General features: G+C 39.3%; 1 protein-coding gene across 16 annotated transcripts in view; it reads left to right on the plus strand.

The window, feature by feature from the left end:
* The window catches only part of arhgap44a (Rho GTPase activating protein 44a), a 308,826-nt gene extending 284,888 nt beyond the window's left edge, over positions 1-23,938 (plus strand). For 5 of the 16 annotated variants that reach the window (XM_043714506.1, XM_043714505.1, XM_043714501.1 and 2 more), the window contains 5 exons: positions 4,330-4,551; positions 8,715-9,161; positions 9,442-9,587; positions 13,906-14,250; positions 23,520-23,938. In XM_043714506.1, the coding sequence (XP_043570441.1) occupies positions 4,330-4,551; positions 8,715-9,161; positions 9,442-9,587; positions 13,906-14,250; positions 23,520-23,671 (1,312 nt within the window). In that variant the 3' untranslated portion in view covers positions 23,672-23,938. Of the gene's footprint in view, positions 1-4,329; positions 4,552-8,714; positions 9,162-9,441; positions 9,588-13,905; positions 14,251-20,243; positions 20,295-23,519 lie in introns of all 16 variants that reach the window. The other 11 variants (XM_043714512.1, XM_043714513.1, XM_043714514.1 and 8 more) reach the window with 5 other exon arrangements.
* Positions 23,939-24,636: the final 698 nt, after the last annotated feature.

Below are 24,636 nucleotides of genomic sequence, written 5' to 3' on the forward strand. Positions count from 1 at the left end.
ATTAGGAAGGGTTTGGAGGGATATGGGCCAGGCGCTGGCAGGTGGGATTAGATAGGGTTGGGATATCTGGTCGGCATGGATGGGTTGGACCAAAGGGTTTGTTCCCATGCTGTACATCTCTATGACTCAATGACTCTAATAATTGTAATATCATAAAGCACAGCACATGTAGCCCTAAAAAATTAACTCTCTTCAAGACCAGTAACACATACAGCGCAATATGCCCAACCATATTAGGTAGCTGAGTTAATTTCTGATATAATCATGAACCCATGAACATTTCAGTGTGCAGCTTCAAAGTAACTGTTTTGATAATGACATTGTCAGCATTCAGTATTTGAACAAAAACTTTCATTGAGCAACATATTGCAGACAGCTGTGATTATTTAACAGCTCTATTTTAAAAGTAGAGAAATCAAGGCCCAGGAAAGGAGGGAGCAGACAGTGCTTCTTGAGGAGGCCCCAGCTCATTGGCCAAATAGTCCATCAGTCTGGATGGTCAGCGGCCAAAGCTGCCAATCTGGTACATTGAACATCCCAATTGACAGGAAACTTGTTCAGCCCGACAGCTATCATTGTAGCAGAACAGGCCACATTCCTCTCATTTCATGCCTGCCTTGTAAATATCTATTTAAGTCTTGTCATCATTAAATGTGGCTTCCTTAATCTTCACTCTTCTTTCTCTTGACTGGTTCTCGGGACTGCTGGAGCGCAAATAAGGTTGATGAAAGTTGTCTTTAAGCAGGCCTCCTAAATCCCCTCATGTTCCCCTGTAAAGAAATTGTTGGCAGGTGACCAGGCTCCACCTCAAGAGTGACTTCACTACCACAAACCCTCAATTCAGTGGAACTAACTCCTGGGCTTCAATCTCCTCCCAGCTCTGCAAAGTTAAACTTGTTTTCTCCATACCGTAACGCTTTTAAAATTCATGTTTAATGTTGTACCAAAACCAAATGTCAGACAGCTGCTGTTGGGTTTCTTGCTGAAAGGGAATGAAAAGCTGATGAGCAAGCTGGTTTACTTTATGGAGGGCGATAAAAAGTGATTATTTTTGATCCAATAGAAATGGGAAGTGTTGCAAATGCTGAGCAGCTCTGGTAGCATTGTGCAGAGAGAAATGTAAGTCACTGACTCTTCCTCAGAGTTAGTGCAGATTGTAGACCGGAAACATTAATGCTGCTTTCCTCTCCATGGATGCTGCCTGGCCTGGTGAAGATTTCCAGTGTTTTGTGTTTTTAGTTCAGATATTTAACATCTGCAATACTTTGTATCATGGTTGGCACTGAAAAGTGTGGTTAGTTTTAACTTTAAATTAGAAAATATTCATCATTCAATGCAAAATGTAACTTCTCTGTAAACAAAGCCCACATGCGTGGGTAGAAATAGCACAACATTTCAGCTGGTGACAGTCAAGATTATAGCATTTCAATTTATAGCTCTAGAATTAGAATTACTGCATTTGCATATTATTACTTTAGCTGTTTCATGAGTCGTTCATAGAATCCTTCGAGTGTGAAAACAGGCCATTCGGCCCAACAAGTCCACACCGACTCTCCAAAGAGTAACCCACCCAGACCCATTCTCCCACCCTATTACTCTACAGTTACCCCTGATTAATGCCCCTAACCCACACATCCCTGAATACTATGGGCAATTTAGCCTGGCCAATTCACCTAACCTGCACACCTTTGGATTGTGGGAGGAAACCAGAGCACCCAGAGGAAACCCACACAGACACAGGGAGAATGTGCAAACTCCACACAGACAATCGCCTGACATTGTGAGTCAGCAAAGCTAACCACTGAGCCACTGTGACAATTAGTTCTTGTTACTGATCACTTGTTATTCTAAACTCTGGATGCCAGAGAGTGAGATTTCCATAAACATTGGGTTCAAAGCTAACATTTTATTTTAATAGTGGTAAGTAAACCCTCTTGGATAAAAATTATGAAATTGTCATTAGATTCATGTGAGATACTTCTATGCTGAACTTTCGTAGAAACATCAAAGACAGGAGCAGGAGTAGGTCATTTGACCCCTTGAGTGGAATTGCTGTATCATTCAATATGATCATGACTGATCTTCAAGCTCAATAACCTAATTGCCCCCACCTTGCTATATCCCTTTAGCTTCAAAAACTATATTTACCACTTTTTTAAACAAATAATGTTTGATCTCGACCACTTTCTGTGGCAGTGAATTCCTCATGCTCACAACTCTCCGAGTAAAGAAATTTTTCCTCATCTCAGTCCTAAAAGGTTTACCCCTAATCCATAAAGTATGATCCCTGGTTCTGGATTCTCCCACCATCAGGAAAACCTTCCCTCATCTGACCTGTCTTGTCCCCTTAGAATTTGCCATGTTTCTAAGAGATTCCCCCTCATTCTTCTAAACTCCAGGGAATACTATCCCAACTGACTCAATCTCTCCTCATACGTCAGTCCTGCCATCCCAGGGATCAATCTGGTGAACCTTTGCTGCACTCCCTCTCTAGCAAGAGCATCCTTCCTCACAAATATTCCAGGTGTGTCTCTCCAATTGCAGCAAGACTTTCTTGTTCCTGTACTCGAATCCTCTCGCTATGAAGGCCAACGTACAGTTTGTCTTTACTGCCTGCTGCACCTGCACGCTTACTTTAAGCAACTGATGCACAAGGTCACCCAGCTCTCATTAAACATTCCCCTTTCTCAATGTACAGCCATTCAAATAGTAATCTGCCTTCCTATTTTTGTTAGCAAAGTGGAACACCTCCCATTTATTCACATTATACTGCATCTGCCATACATTTGCCCACTCAGCCAGCCTGTCCAAATCACACTGCAACATCGCTGCGTCCTCCTCAGAGCTCATCCATGCAGTTTCGTGTCATCTGCAAATTTTGAGATATTACTTATGCACTTAGAGATACTTCCTCATCTAGCATATTTTTATGTTAAGGAACACTTTTAAAATCACTTATACTGAAATCCTATTGGACCTAAATTCTATCTTTACACAGACCAGTAGACAACAAGAAATTTAAAATGTAACAGTACACCCTTATTTCTCACAGACAAAAAAATGCTCTATTTAAATAGATATTATTTCCAATGTGTGTGTTTATGTGTGTGCTTATTTATATGCATGTATGTACGTTGGCTTGTATGTGTGTACAATGTATGGATATGTATGTCTGGACCATTTCTGTGTGACAGTGGGTGTGCCACATATGCACTTTGATTTAAATCATTGCACAACAGATGCCACAGATGTAATCCTTTTAAATCCAGGAGAAAATAAGCCTGGTCATTTAACAACACATGCATTTTGTACGCTTCACAGTTCCCTAAACAATCATTACACTATAATCTGTTTGACTTGAAAATTCCTTGACAACAATAAATGCTTTATTGACCCTGGATGTCAGAATAACTATAGCTTTTTATTTACTTTCTCATCAGCATTTGAAAAAATTTTGTTTAAAGAATGGAGTGGCAACTTAATCTGCTGAACTGAGAATCTGCTACAAAAAAATTCAGTACATCAGAGATTTCAAAAAGGCAGAGCAGTTGCACTTTATATGCTTAATGAGATGCTTATCAAAACATTAGGAACAGAATTATGTGTAAAATGATGTTCCAGGCCTGTTAGGAAAGAGTGTCCTCTTTTTTCTCAACAGAATTCTGGGCAGAGAGACGTAGGGTGGGGGAGGGGCATTGAAAGCCTATCTTATGTTAGTTATTTTACAAATTCAATAAAGTTCCTTTTCAGCAAACCATCTTATTTCAAGCTTCTGATTATACTATTCTGCTGTTCAAACAAACTTAATGAAACTTCATGAGGTCAGTGGTTAATAGTGTGCTGTGTGCGTCACTGTGTGGGCCATTCATCTAATGTACCCAGTTCATTTGTTGTTCCAATTCCACTACGTCATTCTAATGTGCAGGTACCAGCCTAGTATTTCCAGGAATTAAAAAACTATCCACAAAAGGTGCACTACTTGTAAACCAATATAGCAGTGCTGCTGTTTAGCAAAAAATCAGCGTGATTCGTAAAAGTATAGAAGCCACATTAAAACGCAACAAAAATTCTGATGGTTAGGCTTTAGGTTTAGTATTCACAAGTAATGTGTTCCAAAAAATTTATTAATCTGACATTTTTTAACCTGGGTAATTATATTGTAACTCAGGAGTACCAATAATTACTGTTCAATCTGTCCTTTTCTTAACTGTAATTAAATGTATTTTGTAAAAACTTCACTTCTGTCTCTATACCTCTGAAGCTACTTTTTTTGTTAAAGCTGAGCATGCTTTTCTTTGAAGTGTTGATGGTGTCTCTGTGTTCCTGTAGCATGGGTGTGAGGGTGATGGACACATCCTGGGTGGCCCGCAGAGGCTCCTCCGGAGTCCGAAAAACATCCTCCACCCCACCCGGCACGCAGCCCCCTCCTCCGCCCGCCGAACCTGCCGCTTCGGGTCAGTCGCCAATCCCTGAGCAGTCTCTAGAAAATTCCTCTTCTCCCTCCCCCACTCCTCCTCCTAGTGGCCCACCACCCGGGGCTGAACGTGCAAGGTAAGAGTGTGTCGCAGCTGCTGTGTCTGTGTCAGCAAGCATCTGGAGCTTTCCTTTCCTCTCCTCGCACTCCTGTCGTTCTGTTTGACTGTTACCTGAGCTTCTGGCACATGGAGCGAGCTGAATCAGGGATTGGTGCACATCAATACAAAAACACAAATTAGTCAATGCGTTGTGGTATGAGAAGTGACCGACCCTACTGCACCTAAAGTTGTGCATTACGAAGTTGTGCATAATGTGTTTGTTTGGGCAGCACGTTAAACAATACAATCAGACAAATGGTGACAGCTCTAGGGCAGTGGTATGAAAATATTGCACAGCTTTGAGGACCACAAAGAAAACCCTGTAGCAATGTAATGTTTGACGAGGGGAACTAGAGGGTTGTCTATCCAATGCTGGCATTAAGGTTAAATGTTACAGAAAGCAGTATACTGTAGATGGGAGCTGCATGTTGTGAAGTGACACTGATAAATAGTGGAGCAAGATTCTAGCTGATGGTGAGGAACTGTGAGTTCAACCTCTGCCAAGCTGGGAAAAATCAGAGAATGTTCTAACTGGTGAGAAATTAAAACTGTGGAGGAGCAGCGAGATTGACAGGAGCTGCTATAAACTAGTGGATAGGTAGAAAAGTAATTAAAGAGGTGAATTAAGTGTTGACTTTCATTTTATGGGAGCAGGATTACAAAGGGCTGGGATTGGACCTTTGAATCATAGATCCCCTACAACTTGGAAGCAGGCCATTTAGCCCATACCAACTCTCCAAAAAATATCCCACCCAGACCCCCCATAACCTTGAATTTCCAGTGGCTAATTCACCTAGCCTGCACAATCCACCTAATCTTTTGGACTATGGGAGGAAGCCAAAGCACCCAGACAAAACCCACACAGACACAGGGAGAATGTGCAAACTCCACACAGATAGTCCCCAGAGTTTGGAATTGAACCCAGAACTCTGGAACTGGAGTACTAACCACTAAGCTATCGTGCCATCCTGCTGTTTTCAGTTTTTGTCACTGTGCCTCAGCAAGAGGCCTCGGAGGAACTGCAATGCAGATTCACCGAATGGATCTGAGAATAAAAGGGTTAAATTATATAATCAGGTTTTTCAGAATAGATCTATTTTCCCATATAAATAGAAGATTAAGGAGCGATGGAATTATTATGTTTGCAACATTTAAGGTATTTGGTAGAGTGGATAAGAAGAAATCATTTCTGTGTTTGAGAAGTCCAGAACAAGGGGAAATAAGCTTAAAATTAAAAATATACAGTTCAGGGGTGAAAGTAGAAGGCATTTCTTCATAAAAAAAAGATAGTGGGAATCTGAACCTTTCTTCCTTAAATGTTCTTGAGCTGGATTAATTAAACATTACAAAACTAGGAAATGGCTAGATTTTAAGAATATTAAATAATGTGGAACAGAGGCTAGGGACTGGACAATAAAATACAAATCAGCCATGATGAGAACAGGCAAAATAATGAAGTGCTTATTCCTGTTCTTAGGTTCCGAATATACCGACTGTCATTGTACAGTAGAAACCACATCTGTTGGGGTGGGGGATGTGCAGGCATTCTAGTTCTTCTGCCAAATAACAAGCAGTCGCCATTTAGTCCATTATACCCTTGGGCTAATGATAATTAACTTCAATCTAATTAAGACACAGAGATACAAAATAATGGTATAGATGCTCTGTTCATTTTTTGTGTGATTTAATTTAGTTACCACTAGAGGTCAATATATAAACATGTTAGCATGTTTTAAAAATGACAATCAGATAATTCAGCTGATAGATAGTTGCTTTCAAGATTGAATACCTGGGGTATAATGACTCCATACAGAAACCAGTGTTTGTTACTTTAGTGTTGTTTACAATGAGCTAGTATACCGTACTGCATTTCAAAATAAAGTAAGTGATGCATTTGGATAATTACTGGACATACAGGAAAGCATTTGTCAAATCATTAAGGAGAAAGGCACAAAGTTGCTTTATTTCAATCAGAAGTTTATTTGAGCAGAAACACGCACGAACCATTTATTTGAAACAATTATGATTCTTTTCAAATCAGGTATTTTTTAACCAAAGTTTTCAAGTGGATTAACTCACCCAACAAATTAAATCAAACATAAATGATCAGAAAAATCCACACGACTTTAAATTAAATCACTCCAAATTCAAACCCTTATTAGTGTGAAACTAAGCTGGTTAGATATTCATTTATATTCATTGTTATTGATTTAAATATCACTAATTTTGGAAGACTTTTATCCTGTACCTCTGTTTAATTAAATAGTAAATACTAACAATCTGAAGTTAACAGTGTTCATGAGCAGTCAAATTAAATTACCTTCTTGCAATAACATTTTTCTTCAGAAAAAAAATTCAATTAACTTCTAATTTTCTGCATGAATTTTGTCAAATCGGTCCATTTATTTTATATACATGGTATATCCCTGATATTGTTATTGTTTCAATGTGTCTTATTATTCAGCAATTAATTTAGTCCAAAACTAATAATTTCTCCTTTCACAAACTGATAAACTTTGAAGAAAATCTTTATTTTTTATCAGATATTGGAAACATTAATTTCTCAGAATGGGAAGGTGGTCATTTCACTATATACTGTAGCAGCTCGAATTCCATTGCTGACCCAGTTCATTTCATCCCATTGTATTTATTATCCACATTGCATTTCATGTATGAGACTTCTACTTAATTTGAATGCTTCAGATTTTTTTTTGTAAAATTAATTTTACAAAGAACAAAACTCTTTCATCAACTATGTCTGAAGTCCTGTTCCATAATTGATTCAGGCATGATTGAGATAAAGAAACCTCTCTTGTCCTCACTGATAACAGTGCCAGAGAAAGAGGCTGAATAACAGGTTCCTTGCTTATTTGTTTTCAGAATCGAAGAATCCAGTTACCTGACTGCAGTTCACTTTTACCACTACATTCGTCCACAATCACATTGCCACTAATTCTAAAAAAAAATCTTACAAATTACAAGTCAAAAATATTTGCCAAAATAATGAATTATATAAATCCTGTATCAGCACTTTGTATTTACGGATCAAAGATGACAATCTACTTTAGATGCAAATTTAAAAAGATGCAGAAAAAGATCTGCTCATGCAGCATTTATAAGATTGTTCTTGGTGTATTGTTGATGCTGGCAATTCATAGAGGCTTGTCATTTTGACTTTGAACAATAGTGTAAATTGGGCAAAGTTGATCATTAGATATCTCTGTCAAATTTTACTTAACCCAGAGAGGCTTATTCTTTATTTTCAAAAAAACTGTTCAGCCATATTATTGCACACCTCTGGAGCCCAAGCATTCTGGCTGAAGATAGGGCACTACCATTATGCTACAAGAGAGTCCAGTGATGCTCAGATATCTTGCAATCAATTTGGTCAGAGAAGTTATTACACTCTGGAGCAGGTAGGACTTGAAGCCGAGACTCCCCGCTCAAACGTTAGGATATTACTACTGTTCCACAAAAGCCCCTCCAGAGATTTATAACATGCTACTAAATTAGTATTACATGTTTTTCAATACCACCCAAAACCAAGGTTTCCTTCCCTCATTTTGAACTATCCTGATTCCCTGAGAAGATGGTGGGTAACTATCGAGCATCAAAAAAACACTATTTAGTATTCATGACAGTCACAAGCAGGTCAAACCTTGCCCGAATGCACCTGACAATCCAGAGTTGATTTGTTCCAGTAAACCTCTTAAAACAACACTTATTTCTCTAATTTCTTATACAGACCTGAGCTGTTGACATCCTGCAGAATGACAAAAGACATGCAGTAAATTAGAACAGTTTCAGAAACCATTGAGATGTCACTGATACTTTGAAGTGCAGTGAATGCATGTGCATTTTGTATTTTAGCTTTTAATGCATAGAGACACAATGTTTTGCCTAGATTTCAAGTTCAGCATGGCACTGCTCAATTCTTCATGTCTGCTGTGTGTTGTATCGTCACCCAGCCACCTTATTGCCACTGCTTTGTTGCTTTACAGCGAATGTCTGTTGTGTGTTGTCATGCTGTGTCTGAGTTACTAAACCTTGTATTTTTTATCTCTGTTGATTTCTCCCCTCCTTCCTGTTTTCTTTTGTACCTCCCCAAACAAATGTTGTTGCTCTTTTTAACGTTTACAGCACAGACGAGTTGTCTTCCACTTGGTCGGATTCCAGTTACTCTTACCCTTCCCCAGAGAGTAAAAGACCTTCCCCTTCTTCTTGTTACCAGCATGCCCACCATTTCCACCTTCAGGCTCAGCCATCTGCTTGGCCTGAGGGTCTCCCTCAAGCTTCCTCCCCTCAAAAGTGGTCAGGGTACAACCCAACCTTTGTCACTCAGCCCCCCTCCCCACAGCAGCTTGACATCAACTCCAACCCCAAGCCGTGTTCCCTGCACCTTTCTAAGCAAAGCCCCCTCACTGACTCGCATGTATCTGAAACTAATATCTCACCTGTCTACATCAAAACCCCTCTGCTCCTAACCAAGCACGACCCTTGTGGTACCCCCTTTAACCCTCCTGTGTCAGCCTCTCCCCCATGGGTCGGCTGTGCCTGTGCCAGAGACAAAGGAACCAGGCTGACTAGGTAAATATTTAGAATTCCTGCCTCAATGCTACGAGTTTTTCTGAACGAGTTATTAACATGTATGTGAAAACCGTTAGGTCTTCTATTGAGATAATGTTGTAACTTGTAGAGGATTAAGTTTAAAAAAAAGCGCTTGTAGGGCTTATGGTAAATGTCTGACATGTATTTTTTATTATTAAGTTAGCTTACCATGTTTGTAAGATCATAACACTGTTGTGTATTAAGCTGTGTACGTTGAAGGAATATGCGGATGCAAGTAATCCTCTTCTTTTCTCTTCAGTGCTATGAAAGGCAAAGAACTTTCACCTGTGATTGGACAAAAAGGGAGACCTGTTTCCGACCATGTGACTTCCTCAAGCAGCCTCCAGCAAAGCATTGCCATCAGTCAACTGCCAAGTGAGCAAAGCCCCCATACACTGAGGAAAGGTGGGCACTTGTTTTTTTCTTAAACAGTACTTGTTGCACAGTGTGCCTTGTTGTATGTTCGCGACACAGATGGCAGGAAGTTGATATTGAGAGCCTGACTCCATGCACAGTTGACAGCGTTCTCCTGCACACTCACAGATTGAATCCTTGTAAGGTTTGACGCTGCAATTTGAAGACAAACACACACCCAACATTCAGTGCAATGTGACCAAACTTCCTGACATCACAGCAAATTTGAAAAGTGTACATCCTAACACCACTGCAGGCAATCAGTGAACTAACTGTAGGTTCATTTTGTGTCCCATCATAATATAACAGAGAAACAACATAAGGGAACAGGATTATAGTGTACGTTGAACCTTCCCTATGAACAGCAGTACGACTCTTGCAGATTGACTGGGAAACAGATTTAAAAGTGTAAGAATAAGTGAAGTGGTCTGGACATATGGATTGTACAGTTTCGAAGTGTACATCCTAACACCACTGCAGCCAATCAGTGAACTAACTGTAGGTTCATTTTGTGTCCCCTCATAATATAACAGAGAAACAACATAAGGGAACAGGATTATAGTGTACGTTGAAACTTCCCTATGAACAGCAGTACGACTCTTGCAGATTGACTGGGAAACAGATTTAAAAGTGTAAGAATAAGTGAAGTGGTCTGGACACATGGATTGTACAGTTTCGACATTCTGTATTTGAAAGGCCCATTTTTACTGTGTGTAAGTTGGAACTTTGAAGTTCAAAGGAAGCTGAGACAGCACACTAAATCAATACAACCTGAGTGGCACAACGAGTCTCAGCCATGCTGAAATCTATTACAGTACAGGACTTGCCATTTAAAGACAATATTTTAGGCAGGTTTTCTGATCATCAGAATGATTGCCGTTATCAGGAGATGATTTTCTCGGTTACTGGTTTGACCTTTTATGCTTGATTCTTCTGAGCACTGGGGAGCACTTATTAAACAATAGAATTAAAAGCAGAATATGCTGAGAATGTTCAGCTGGTTTTATATATAGAGAATGAGAAACTGGCCCAAAATTACAGAAGGTTGACCATACAATGACTGTTCCTTAATTCATAGATGACGTCTTAGCAGGTTGGCAGGTCTCTGCCATAGGTCATTATGGAACTTAACAGCCCAGTTCTTGACCCATTAATCTTTCGGTTCATGGAGCAGGATGTCCACAATTTACTTGGATCCAGAGTGAAGGATTTTAACTTCTTTGCTGCTGCTCGATCTTATGCTAAAATGTTGTGTGAGAGCATGATGTGGTTTAAAGGGCACGTTCTTGCCATTTTTAATCTTTGCAAGTTCCTCCCAGTCACTAATGTTAATGCCTCAGCACTTCAGAGAGATCTTCAGTGTGTCCTTGAATCATTTTCTTTATTCTCTCCTGGAATGCTGGCCATTTGAGAGCTGAGAAATCAGGCTGTGGCAGGGGAGACATTTTCTGACCAGCAGGACACAGTGTACAGTACATTGTAGCTGCGTTAGCAGGGGCTTTGCCTGAGTACTGGTGGAGGTGGCTTGAGGAAGGACACAAGTAGTCCTCCCATTGACTCTGGGAGACGTGGCAGGGGTGTTGCTGATGGAATTTCACCAGCATTCTCACGTGCCCCTGATGCAGCATCAGAGTGTGTTGATACCTCCTGCTCTGTATTTATGGATGTTTATTGACTTGTGGAGGTCATTGTTGGAAAACACTTAGCACCGTAGTTTGTAGAAGGCTGAGCTAATCTGGTTTCAGACTTCCTTATCAATGGTGGCCTTTTGAGAGACGAGGTGACCAAGTACTGGGAAGCGCTCTACATTTTCTAGAGTCTCTCCTTCAACATGATTTGAAGTTGTAGGTTTATGTGTAGGGTTTGTTTTAGCAACATTGAAGGATCAGTCAAGTTTTTTGTTTGCAGAATTGAAGATCTCGAGAGTGGCTTCCAACTCTGTTGCAGAATAGGCCATGACTCTGGAGTCATCAGCACCCTGTGGGTCTTGTATGTCTGCAGTGGCCAGTTTAGGTTCTGGCACCATGTTCTACATCCAGGTGGTATTTAATACTGACACCAGAGGACCTGGATCTCTGAGCTAAATAAGAAGATTGTCATGCAGCCTCGCCTGACCCCGGTTCAGATTTTGAAGACATCTGTTTCAGTTTTCTCGTCATCCTATAGCTATTGCAGGATTAGGATGCAGTTTCTGCAACATCCATATCTCTGCAGCTCAATCCACAGAGTCCCATGATTTACTAATTCAGTCAGGTTGAAGACCTGCTGTCATTCTTGACATGTTTCGTGGATTTGCCTGACAACCTAGACCACGTCATTGGTTCCCATGGCGAGTCTAACAATACACTGTGTGAATCTGATGGAGATCTCAGTCTCCAGCAGAACTGCCTCTGTGTCACCTCTTTTTGCCACATCTTGTCCAACTCAAATAGTTAACAAGCCAGTAGCATCAAGAGCCCAGGGATGGGGCCGGGTCAGGGCATGGTGCTGAGAAGGTTCTATCAGCTAAAGGCTGGAAACTCTTCTGTACTCAGCAGCATTATGAGGAAGTGGCTGCTTTTAGTGTTACACTCAATCAAAGCCTCCAATGGGGAAGAGGTTCAGGTAGAGGTGACCGATGTTGGTAGGGTGGGGTCAGGGGAAGGAGTGGGAGATAGGTAAGGAGGGCAGAACATGGGTTTTTTTTGTACCACCTTCTCTTTTCCGTTTCAGCTAAATGAAGGATCTCTCCCCCACCCCACCAGTTCTGTGAACCTGCAAGCAAACAGGTCTGTCTGCTTGTTGCTCTCACAAGATAGTAGACCTCATACCCGCAGCAGTGTGAATGCCAGCAGTGACAGGCTAAACCTCTTAAATGGGCATTAAATGCTCACTTGAGGGCCTCAGTTGGCATCAGGGCTGTACACAGACCTTCCTGCCCCACAAACATGGTGAAACATAGAAATTAGAAGCAGAATTAGGCTATTCAGCCCTGCTGCTCCACCATTCAATATGATCATGGCAGAAGCTCTATCTCAATGCTATTTCCCCACTTTCTCCCCATATCCCTGATGTCTTTAAAATCTAAAAACATATCTGTCTTTTTTATGAATATATTCAGTGACTTGGCCTCCACAGCATTCTGTGGTAGAGACTTCCACAGGTTCACTCCCCTTAGAGTGAAGAAGTGTTTCCTCGTCTCAGTACTGAATGGTCTACCGTGTATCCTGAGACTGTGGCCCCCTGGTTCTGAACTCCTCAACTTGGGAAAGTTGCCTCCCTGTATCTAGTTTATCCAACCCTGTTCGAATGTTATACGTTTCAATCAGATCCCTCTCATCTTTCTAAACTCTGGTGAATGGAGGTCCAGTCTTTCCTCACAGGACAGTTTTCCCATCCCTGGTATCAGGAGAAAGTGAGGACTGCAGATGCTGGAGATCAGAGTCAAAAGGTGTGGTGCTGGAAAAGCACAGCTGGTCAGGCAGCATCAAGGAGCAGGAGAGTTGGCATTTCGGCATAAGCCCTTCATCAGGAATCCCTGGCATCGATCTAGTGAAGTTCCACTGTACTTTCTGTAGGAAGCAGAAAGGTGTGGGTCTCCCCCGTCACTCTCCTGACAAGGAACTACATTGCTCCCAGCCGCCAAACATGCAATGGACGAGAGTGAGTCTGTCCTGTATCTCTGATTTGTTATTTGAGGTGAAGTCTTCAGAGTGCTAATGGGCACTTATTAAATAGTTGAAATAAGAGCAAAAAAGCCAATAGCAATGCTCAGCAGGTCAGGTAGTCCCTGTAGACAGAGAGAGAGAGAGAAAAAAAAAAGAAACAGAGCCAGTATTTCAGAACCTGAAGGCAGGTCTCCGACCTGAAACGGTGTTTTCTCCAGATGCTGCCTAACACGCTGAGTACTTCCAGCTTTTGGTTTCTGATTATTCCAGCATCTACGATACTTTGCTTCTGTATGAGATAGTTCAGTTGCATGTACAGGTTTCAACAGGTACCCGCCATAGCTGAACCTCTTCTTGTCTCCATTCCTAACACATCCCTTCCTGGATACACTGCTCCGTTTCTCCCAATTGTCAGGCCTTCCTCTTTCTTCTCCAATGTGCTGCAGTGCACAAGTTGTCTCCTCTATAGTACAGTGCTCAGACTGGCCTCTGGACTGCACTGCTGCATTGTTGAAAGGGAGTGCTTTTGCATTAAAATATATTGTTTTGATCTTCCGAATTTTTCTAATCGGCTGTTTTTTTAAAATGATATTTTATTGTACCAAATGTGCATTTAAAAACATACACACGCAAGCTAAAAATTTTGTTTCTTTCCTTTACAGCTGCAAAGAAGGTGGCCCCCATAGCACCTAAAATCCCCTTTGACCAGGCAGCAGGCCAGCCTTCCCCTGCAAGCCTATCTCCCACTCCCCCAAGCACTCCATCACCATATGCTGCAAACTATCCTCAAGCCTATACCTTACCATCAAGCCAAACACCCCCAGCTGCTCCATCCCTGTCTTCACCTCCATCCCAAACAAGCACTTTAGCTAAGTCTCGACCCACACTCAAACCTAGACAAAGACCCACCCTTCCACCTCCACAGCCTCCTACAACAGGGTCTAGCCCACAGCCTTTGGACCATACAATTTTAGACAACCTGTCAGCTGGAGAAAGCATGTCTACAGGTATGAGTTTACCTTAATTTACCAGTCTTTGCAGAGGACACCGAATCATGCTAACATGTTACATTGCATTGTAAATTAATGGATTTAAGTATTTTTAAATTATTCAGTTTGGAATAATAAGATCAGTGAAATGAATTTGAATTCTTGTTTTATATGTTTTTTTAAAAAAGTTCTAATGATTCAAAATCTTAAAACATTTATATTATTTCAAAATGAAAGCAATAATATCTTTCTTTAATTCATTCTAAAAGTGTGGGCACTATAGGCATTTATTACTCCCCACTTGAGAAGTGGACATTCAATCACCTTTTTGGACTGACACATTTTACTTGCGAAGCCACTTGTGAGGGCACTAAAGAGCCAACCACATTAGTATGCTGTTGGAGTTACAAAGGTTTCCAACTATGTAAGGGTTCATTCCCTAAAGGGCATTGGAGATTGCTATGGCAATTATAGTCATAGTCATACTGAGTTTTTGTTTCTCTCCATATTGTTTTAAATTGGATTTATATTTCTTAAATTTTTCTAGTGTGTTGAATGCAGTTTCTCAGAGTTATTTGTCTGTAACATAATCATGACACTAACATAGCTGATAGTTAAGTGTGTGGTGAAGTCCCTGATAGTAATATCCATCAGTCTGTATCCTCAGATGAATTGCCAGGCAAAGCCTCTCATGATAACCATTTCTGGGAATCAGCTTTGCTCAGTTGGCTGGATCGTTGGTTTGCAGAGCAGTGTGATGCCAACAGTGTGGGTTCATTTCCCATTACCGGTTTGAAGTTACCATGAGGGACTCTCCTCAACCTCTTCACTCGGCTGAGGTCTGGTGGTTCTCAGGTGAAGTGATCACCAGTCACTTCTCTCTAATAAGAGAACAGCTCCTGTGGTCTGGTAAGACTATGGCAACACAACAACAACATACCATATCTAAACCATATATTGAACAAAAGGTGCAAGCTAGTTTAACTTGAGAAGATGACTCTGTTCCTCCACTGGAATCAGTACTGACTGCCTGGAGCATTACTGACAGTTGTCGGGAATGTCTAATTGGGAAATTATGTTGAGGTTGTACAAGACATTGGTGAGACCTCTTCTGGAATACTGTGTTAAAGGATGGATGATTAAATTGGAAAGGGTTCGAAGAGATTTACCAGGCTGTTGCCGGGTATGGAAGGTTTGTGTTATAAAGAAAGGCTGGGACTTCTTTCACTGGAGCATATGAGTTGAGAGCAACATGATAGAAGTTTATAAAATAATGAGGGATATAGAAGGAGTTAATGGTAGTTGTCTTTTCCCTAGGATGGGGGATTTCAAGACTGGGAGTGGATTTTTAAGATGGGAGGAGAGAGATTTTAAAAAAATGAGGGACAAATTTTTTACACAAAGGGCAGTTCCCATGTGGAATGAACTTCCTGAGGAAGTGGTGGATGTGGGTACAATTACAACATTTAAAAGACATGAAAAGGAGGGATATGGGCCAGGAGTGGGCAGGTGGAACTAGTTTAGTTTGGGCTTATGTTCAGCATGGACTGGTTGGACTGAAAGGTCTGTTTCCGTGCTGTGTGACTCCCCACTGGAGAAAATTCCTTTTTTTTCATGAGAGAACTTGGAAGAAAATATAAATTTAAATATGTTCAACTTTAAACAGATTAAACCAATTTCCTGAGAGCATATCCCCATCGGTTTTTGCTGCTGACATCTATTTTGTTGTAAAAAAAAAATGAAACAAGAATTCAAATACATGATTTGAACCATGGTCATTTTGCCATGAAATCTTAAAATATTTATTTCAAAGAAAGCAATGTTCATGGCAGGAAATAATATTGTCCTTGAGACATGCAACATTTTCGATTGCACATCCACATAGTGAATTTCCCACACTTACTTTTATTTCCAAATGTGTTCTTTGCTCTGTTAATAACTACTTTGAATAGTAGTCAACAATTCCAATTCATGCCCAAGATGATTGGGAAACTATCCTGTTTGGAGGGTAGTTAACAGGAGTAGCTGCGCATGCACAGATTTATTCATTAGCCCCAGTGTTCTAGTTACTGTCCACTCCTCAGTAGCTGAAAAATGTAAAAACCAATGACCCCACATCCAACACAGTGATTTATGTGAGACGATGAAAACACTTCGTAATTATGACCACTTCCAAAAGCAATCCCAGTTTCTCTTTATCCCACCATTAGAAAGAGTAACATTATCTCCAAGGACAATTATAGAGATCACCTTACTCACATTAAATGCAGCCTCTTAAGACAACCTCTACCTAGTAAATTCACTGCTGTATAATAGTTACGGTTTATCAATGACTAAGTAAATAATGTAAATGTGCAATAATGAACACTGTTAATTTCAGGAAATTTTTCCAGCGAAGGAGAAACCTTGTGCAAAGGTATAAGGCCTTCAGGATGTGTTGCTAGGCAGAGTCTTTCTTTAATTGGCTGATACACTGCTGATATCTGAAATCCTAGCAACGCACCCTTTTCAACTTCTGGTGTTCCGCTTTTGAGAAACAATTGATCTAAAATATTCTGAAACCGGTGAAAATTCAGCTGGAAGATTAAGCAGCTCGTCCACATTTCACTGCTCGTTGATTTTCGGGAAGAATGCTTCTTCTCCCGACTGAAAATAGCCTTTGCTCATCACCAGTAAAGGTGCTTTTCAGATAAATTGGAATGCTGAATGAAAGACATGCAATACAGAATGAAGTACTTAACAATACTCAGCTCTTGGGACTAAACAGTCAATGTGGCTAAACAGTCAATGAGACCAGCCCAACTCATCGCAAAGACACAACCCTCAGCACTGCAGGAATATGATGATATATAGCTTCTCGATATCATTCTTTGAAAATTCAGTTGGGATAAATTATGAAAGGTCAAAAGATTTGAAAAAATAACTAAAAGTAACACTTTAACACAATGTTTACATGAGGTCCTTTACTTTCAGTGTCCAAAAGATGTGAACTGTATTTTGGAGGAGGTGCACAGTCCGATACAGATTTAAAGCACTTTCTAAATCAGGATCTGATCTATCAGTTTATTGCGATTGGAAGATAATGGACATACTGGAATTAATATTTATAGATAAAGTAAACCTTTTTCTTCCTGCTGGAAAGGGAAGGAATTCTAATGTTTTGCAAGATCTGTTACCTCCTGATGGTCACTTAAAAGCTGAATAATTTAATGAGTTTTACTAATTATTACAACTAGTTGGTCACACTTGCCATGTCAAAATGAGAACAGTGCAAAAAGTTTGTTTCAGTCTGGACTTAGTAGATTTCTATCCATTTCACTGTTAGAAAAATGCATGCCAAATATAAAATGTTGAGTCATCTCCCACAGCTAGACAAGTATTCTACAAAATATGAAATCTGAAAAATGAATTTAGCTAGTTTGAAAATCTGCTTGTTCACTGAGTTCAGTCTCATCAATTGATATAGATGCACAAAGGTATTGGTAAAGCTTCTAATAATCATCCTTTTAACCAAACACTCATTCACTGATCTTGTGGTATTTTATTTCTGTTGAAGTGTTATGTATTATCATAATCAACTAAATTTTAAAGATTAAGTTCAGTATAACATCCAAGATCATATGCAAAGGTTTCCTAATCACTTTAGATTATTTCATCTTGCTTCATTTATTTCTCTCTTATCACCCAGTTTATAGTTACTTTTGATCATTGTATCAAAACAAAGAGACACAAGAGGATACAAAATGGCCTTGAGGCTTTTGAGGCTTTTCAGATAAGATGCATTTTACACTATTATTTTCATGAATCGAGTTTGTTTTAAACAGTTTTGCAACAAGAACTTGTCTCAAATTGTTCTACCTCTTGTCCAATTAATGTATTTTAAAATGAATTATCTTACCTGTTTACATACACTATTTCAACATCAACAGGTTAGGCCACCAGTTAGTTGCTCTCTGACTGACCAGTGCAGCATCCTGACTGACCAGTGCAGCTCTCTGATGGGTCAGTGCAACTCTCTGATGGGTCTCTGTACAGGCCTCTGACCAGCAATGCTGTCCCACTAGCCAGCAGTGTATCTGTCTGACCAATGCAGCACCTTGACTGACCAGCAATGCTTTCTGACTGACCAGTGCTGCCCAGTCTGTTTTATGCAGCTCTTCACTAGCTGCCAAACATGTTCCCAGCTGATTAGTAATTCTCAGGACAAGCTGATGTTTCCCACTTCTGTGGTTCAGCAGTTTTCACACCCTTTAACTGATCAATCCAAACTGAATTATCAAAGAATAAAAGAATTTAAAAAATCAAATTCTATCAGCCAGAAAGTTGTAACTTTTCATGTCAATAAACATCTTGCTTTTCAAATAAGAGCAAAAATGTGGATATACGCAGAAAGGCAGGCATCTTCTGAAGAGAGAAATAATGTTTCATGTTGATAACCCTTCATCAGAATCGCCCAGTTCAAAATGGCTGTATTTTTGTTGTTGGCACGTTGACTTTTATTAAATTTAAGAAGCTGAGCCATATTAATAACAGTATCCATAATCCAATTTTCTCCCTCCATTGTGTTGTTGAGAAGAAACATAGTGTTCTGTAGTGAGTTTGTTAATAATCTATTGTAAAGCTTCTCTAGATACTTACAATTTCCTTTAACCACTTCCTCCAAAAAACTGAAGGAGCTGTTAGATTTTGGTATAACATCTAGGCTGTTCAAACATGTGGCTGCAAAATAAATTGCTATTTTAATAATCCATTGGCATAAGTTAATGGTTTTTGTTGACAGAATAAATGGCCTACTTTTGCTCCAGTGTCTTATGGTCCCTGATGATTAAATGAGTCTGCATATACTACTAGTCTGATTTAATGATTTGGAGGTGCCGGTGTGGGACTGGAGTGTACAAAGTTAAAAATCACACAACAACAGGTTATAGTCCAACACAACCACCTGATGAAGGAGCAGCGCCTCGAAAGCTAGTGCTTCTAATTAAACCTTTTGGACTATAACCTAGTGTTGTGTGATTTTTAGCTTAATCTGATTTAATACAGACTTCAGAGTGAACCACAGAATGTGTCATGTGATGTGGTAGATAAAGGTGATGTATGAACTGGGATTGTAAAGTTAATTCTCGACATAGTTAAACCATAATAATAGGCCGAGAGAGTGAAGGTTCAAACTAAAGTAAGACCAATTTATGCCTGATATCAAAATAGTTGCTTTCACACTATGTGACGTTATGTTAGTATAAAATGCATTAGCATACTCTTTGGAGTTTGTAGGAGTGTTGCTATTAGACTTTAAACACAAATAAACATTAATTTTAAGTTCCATCATCTTCAAGTGTCATCATATGGATGCCATTGTGAATGAGAAGGCAATGGAATTGGAGAAGTGCAGGGGAAGCAGACAGCATTGTGTTACAATGATTTGAAATCGATGATGATAGTGTCATCACGATGTTAAATGCATCACAAAAATATTACTAAACATGCAGGACATGTTTCTCTCTGAAATTGCTGCTGGCCTTAATTCCAGGCAATAACTGAATAAATCTCCATGGCTTTGGAGGCTACCAGTATTAACTGCTTTTTCTTATACAAGAGTAGTCATTTGGGTATAACACCAGAAAGCCCTTATGATCATAACCACCAAGAGCCAGCTCTTCCAGTTGAGAACATCAAATTAATCAGAAATATTTGCATATGATCTTTAAAATCAAAAGATGATTTGGGAAATATGAATCTTTAATAGTTAGCATTTCATACAAGCTTGTACATGTATAATATGTTTTTCAAGTTATTACATTTCATTATTCCATTTTAATTTGACTGTAGTTTATATGTTTCTTACCTAAATGGACAGTTAATTTCTCGCGTGTGTTACATTTCAATTTTGTGTGATTGATATAAATTTACTTTTTAGTGGAATCTCTCTGATTATCGTTTCTGAAATTCTGAACAATTTTTCTATTATGTTCTTTTTTTCCTTTTTGGGTGCCTATGTTTCATTCTTGCAGCTGTTTGACCAGAATGAGTCTGTATTGGCTAAGTGTGAGGGGGAATTTAGGGTAAGGCAGAGCAACAACTTCCCCTCTGGCACTTCAGCTAACTTTGCAACTCCTCCAGTTGCTATTTGTATGTCATCACTAACTCATCTGAATTGGCCTTTGCATGAGAATGAAGCAGAGTTGCATGGCTTGATGTTGTCACAGAATTCACAAATGTTTAATGAGTGATTCTTGCTCTTTTTTAAGTGTATTTATTTTCTGCCCCTTACAACCATGTAATGTACTTGAATGAATCTTTTGATCCCATGGCTTTAGCAATTAAATGTAACTTGCTTTATTTGTATGAAATATTTTGCCCTGTTTCATTTCATTACTATCATTTATAAGGGATGTCATGATATTACAGTGTGAGGATATAATCCCACACTATCTAGCTAGCTACTGTTACATTGTGCATTTTCCACATTCTGAATCAACGCACTGAATTTCAGGATTGCCAGAACTGATGGCTTGTCCACAGAAGAATTTAAACCTTCATATGATTCTATTTTAATTGAAACATAAAATGTAAAAGTGTTTAATGTTAACACAAGCTGCGTTATAAGAAGGAAATGTCTGACTAAACATTTTGTCTTTTGTTTAAGGTCAGAGTTAGATACTGTGGTCAGAGTTTTATGTTTGTAAACTTGTCAGCTCTTAAACTAAGTGAGTGGCGAGAAGCAAGCAACTGAGCGCAGGATGGAAACCTTGACTTACACTGACATTGGAGACTGCTTGCAGGGAGCTTTGATCTAGTCTCTCTACCATCTCAATTACATCATTAGATACACTCCCACGGATGTAGTTTAAAGATAAGCTTCCAATTTGGCACAAACACATCTGTGTTGAAATAATTCATTTAATAAATACATGAAATAAATCTTGTATTATATAGTGCATATTTGATCATTTTATAAGACATCACAACATAATATTTAGATTAGATTCCCTACATTGTGGAAACAGGCCATTTGGCCCAACAAGTCCACACCAATACTCTGAAGAGTAACCCACCCAGACCCATTTCCCCTCTGACTAATGCACCTAACACTATGGGCAATTTAGCATGGCCAATCCACCTGATCTGCGCATCCTTGGACTCTGGAAAGAAATCCACACAGACACCGGGAGAATGTACGAACCACACAGACAGTCACCTGAGGCTGGAATCAAACCCAGTTCCCTGAAGCTGTGAGGCAGCGGTGCTAACCACTGAGCCCCTGAGCTGCCAATTTCACTCTATATATTTTCATCTTTTCACTGATGCAATATTATTGCACATCAAAGATACAGAGATGATGAGTCTTTCACTAATTTAAGATGGTGCCAATGACTACAGTTGTGGTTTGGCTGGCAATGTGCAAAATACAAATTATACCACAGATCTTTTAAAATCCAATACCACAATTTATGTTATAAATTTAGCTTTTATTTTAGTTCATTGCTAATGAGAGTGTTTGTAATTTTTATTGTGTGTTTGACTACAACTTTTGAAACAAGTAAAATATTTCTAGAAATTTACAGCAAAGCAATGAGTACAGAAAAGAGAACAATGGGTTATTGCCCAGACCCTTTCTCTGTTTGCAGAATGGGGCGTCGCACAGGAGATCTGGAAGGAATTTCACAAGACCAGATAAACCAGGTCATGCAGTGAAATGTGGGATGTTGCTCATGTAGAGGAGCAGTATATGGAAGTATGCAGAATTGGCAAGAAAATATGCAAAATCTAAAAATCTGAAATAAAACCAGAAAGAGGCAGAAGTGTACAGAAGGTTGATCAGATTCTGAAAGAGATGGTTGACTATTTCAGGTGTGATACATGATCAGAATTCCTTAATTTGGAGAAAAGATCAACTCTGAATGTCAACCTGTTACTTGCTTTCAGTTACTGAGTAATCAGTCGACACTTCCAGGTCTCAATGTCTTTAGTTCCCCTGTTCACTAAGAATACAGATCCATATATTCATAAATAAGGGAATTATGTGGCAAAACAAGGAAACTTGCGAAACCTCCATAAATCACTGGTTAGCCCCAAGCTAGAGCATTGTGTCCTTTTCTGGCCACAATACGTTTGCAAGGATTTCAAAGCCATGAAGAGCGAGCACAGGAGAAGCTGAGGGTGATAACCTTAGAATAGAGAACAATAAGCAGAAATGTCATTGAGCTGTTCAAAATCATGAAAGATTTTAGTAGTTCAAGGAGAAACTGCTTCCACTGGCCAATTAGTTGGTAACTATAGGACACAGACTTAAGGTAATTAACAATAGTGTTGGAGATGAGATGTCACAAAATAACGTTACATGTGGGTTGATGTACTATACTAAATACTATTATTCAAAACATAATATAATAATAAGTTGTAAAGGAAATACTTACAGGGTTATTGGATAACTCAGTTGTTGAAACTTTATTGCTGGAACAGCACAGCAGGTCAGGCAGCATCCAGGGAACAGGAGATTCGACGTTTCGGGCACAGGCCCTTCTTCAGGAATGAAGAAGGGCCTGTGCCCGAAACGTCGAATCTCCTGTTCCCTGGATGCTGCCTGACCTGCTGTGCTGTTCCAGCAATAAAGTTTCAACTTTGATCTCCAGCATCTGCAGACCTCACTTTCTCCTATTGGATAACTCACTCAAGTTGGCAGCCCAATGTGCTGCATACCTCCTTCAGTATTGAAAAGTTTATGATTCTACATATCTAGGATCTTTGGAAACAATTTAAGATCACAAGTGAAAACTATGGCAAGAATTTCTACTTTTCACTAGATCTGTTCAAAAGACCTATTAACAGATTTTAATGGGAGTGAGCAAGAACCAGTGAGTGTCAGTCTGTTGTTAGATGGCATGATTTAATTGTGCTTGCTTTCAGATCACTGCGCAGGTCACAGACTAACAACCTCAAAGCTGTACACACAATGGAACTGTACATAGCTGAGACATTGCACAGTAAATGGACAGACAGAGAGGAACAAAATAACATTACTCTGTGTGAAGTGTTCTCAGACTTGGAGCAACAAGGGATGAAATTGGCAGGATCTAAAGATAGGGACAAAATATTTAAACAATCCAGCATCCCTTCTGATCTTGTCAGATGACCATATTGTGACATCCCTATTATTTGTCAGAAGCTAATGGCACTAACAAGAATGTTTAATGGAATGACATATTTTGAAGTATCTATATATGTATGTCTGTCATTAGATTAATTTGTATAAATGCTAATCAATGACCTATTTTCACTGCTTGCAGATATTGACAATCCAGATCCCTCTTTTATACAGTCAGTAGAGCTTCATGATGCACTCTACACAGAATCTTCAGACCAAATTTGCACAAACTCTGTGGCAGACTCTGGAATAAGAGCAGATTCTGACGAGGAGTCAGAAAGTACTGTCCTATGACATAAGAACACTCCATTTGTGTGACTCAAGCTGTACATATATTACATCGACAGGATGGTAGATCGGTGGGCATCACTTCACATGTAATTGCAAGAAAAACTGCTTCTATTAACTATGGGAATGGAATTCTTTAAGATAAAAAAATTTGCTTCGATTTGATTATGGTCAGTCAGCCCTTAAAAACACTGTTCTGTTGTCTGTGATCAATTTACTTTTTATTTAGCCTTACAGAAATGGCTTTTTCAATAAAAAAACTTGGCCTTTGAACCTGCCATTTAATTTGATTTATATATTTTCATAGTGTGTGATAACCCAATAGCACCATACAAAAGAATGCTTTCATACCCACATAGAAATAAACATGTATGTCTCCTACATAGAAAGGAATTGTCTTTTATGAGATGGTAGTTTGAGTTTCTAGATTTGGCAAAACTTCTGATTCTTTGGAGAGAATGGCTTACCACAAATAGAAGGTCAGAATCTTGCATTTAGAAATCTTCCATCTCCAGAAGAAACCACTTTCTGTTGTACAGTGCAATGAGCCCGTCCTTAGGGCAGACAGAAAGACGGGCCTCAAACCATAGATTAATGTACAATACAAAAATTATCAAAAGAAATCTTCATTGTCCAACAAGTGAAGAAGGTACACTCAGGACTAAGTCAACAGGCACTGTTGAGTGAGGAAAAACCTTTTCAATGCATACCTATAACAACAGCCAGTCAAAGATTTTGTCCACTTTGAGTATTACAGAATTGCAATCAAAATCCATTTCCAAAAGTAGCTGTTCACACAGAATAAAAGTGAGACTTTATTTCTGATCATTGTGATATGAATCATCATTGAAAATATAATTCTACGTCCCATTGTACACCCTGGTATTTGTCTGTTTATACAGTTCAAAGCAGAAATGTGCTTAATGCTGTGGTATAGTTTAAATTTGTATAACACATGGCATTTGCCAATC

This window comes from Chiloscyllium plagiosum, chromosome 24 (assembly GCF_004010195.1).
Source record: "Chiloscyllium plagiosum isolate BGI_BamShark_2017 chromosome 24, ASM401019v2, whole genome shotgun sequence".
Classification (NCBI taxonomy): domain Eukaryota; kingdom Metazoa; phylum Chordata; class Chondrichthyes; order Orectolobiformes; family Hemiscylliidae; genus Chiloscyllium; species Chiloscyllium plagiosum.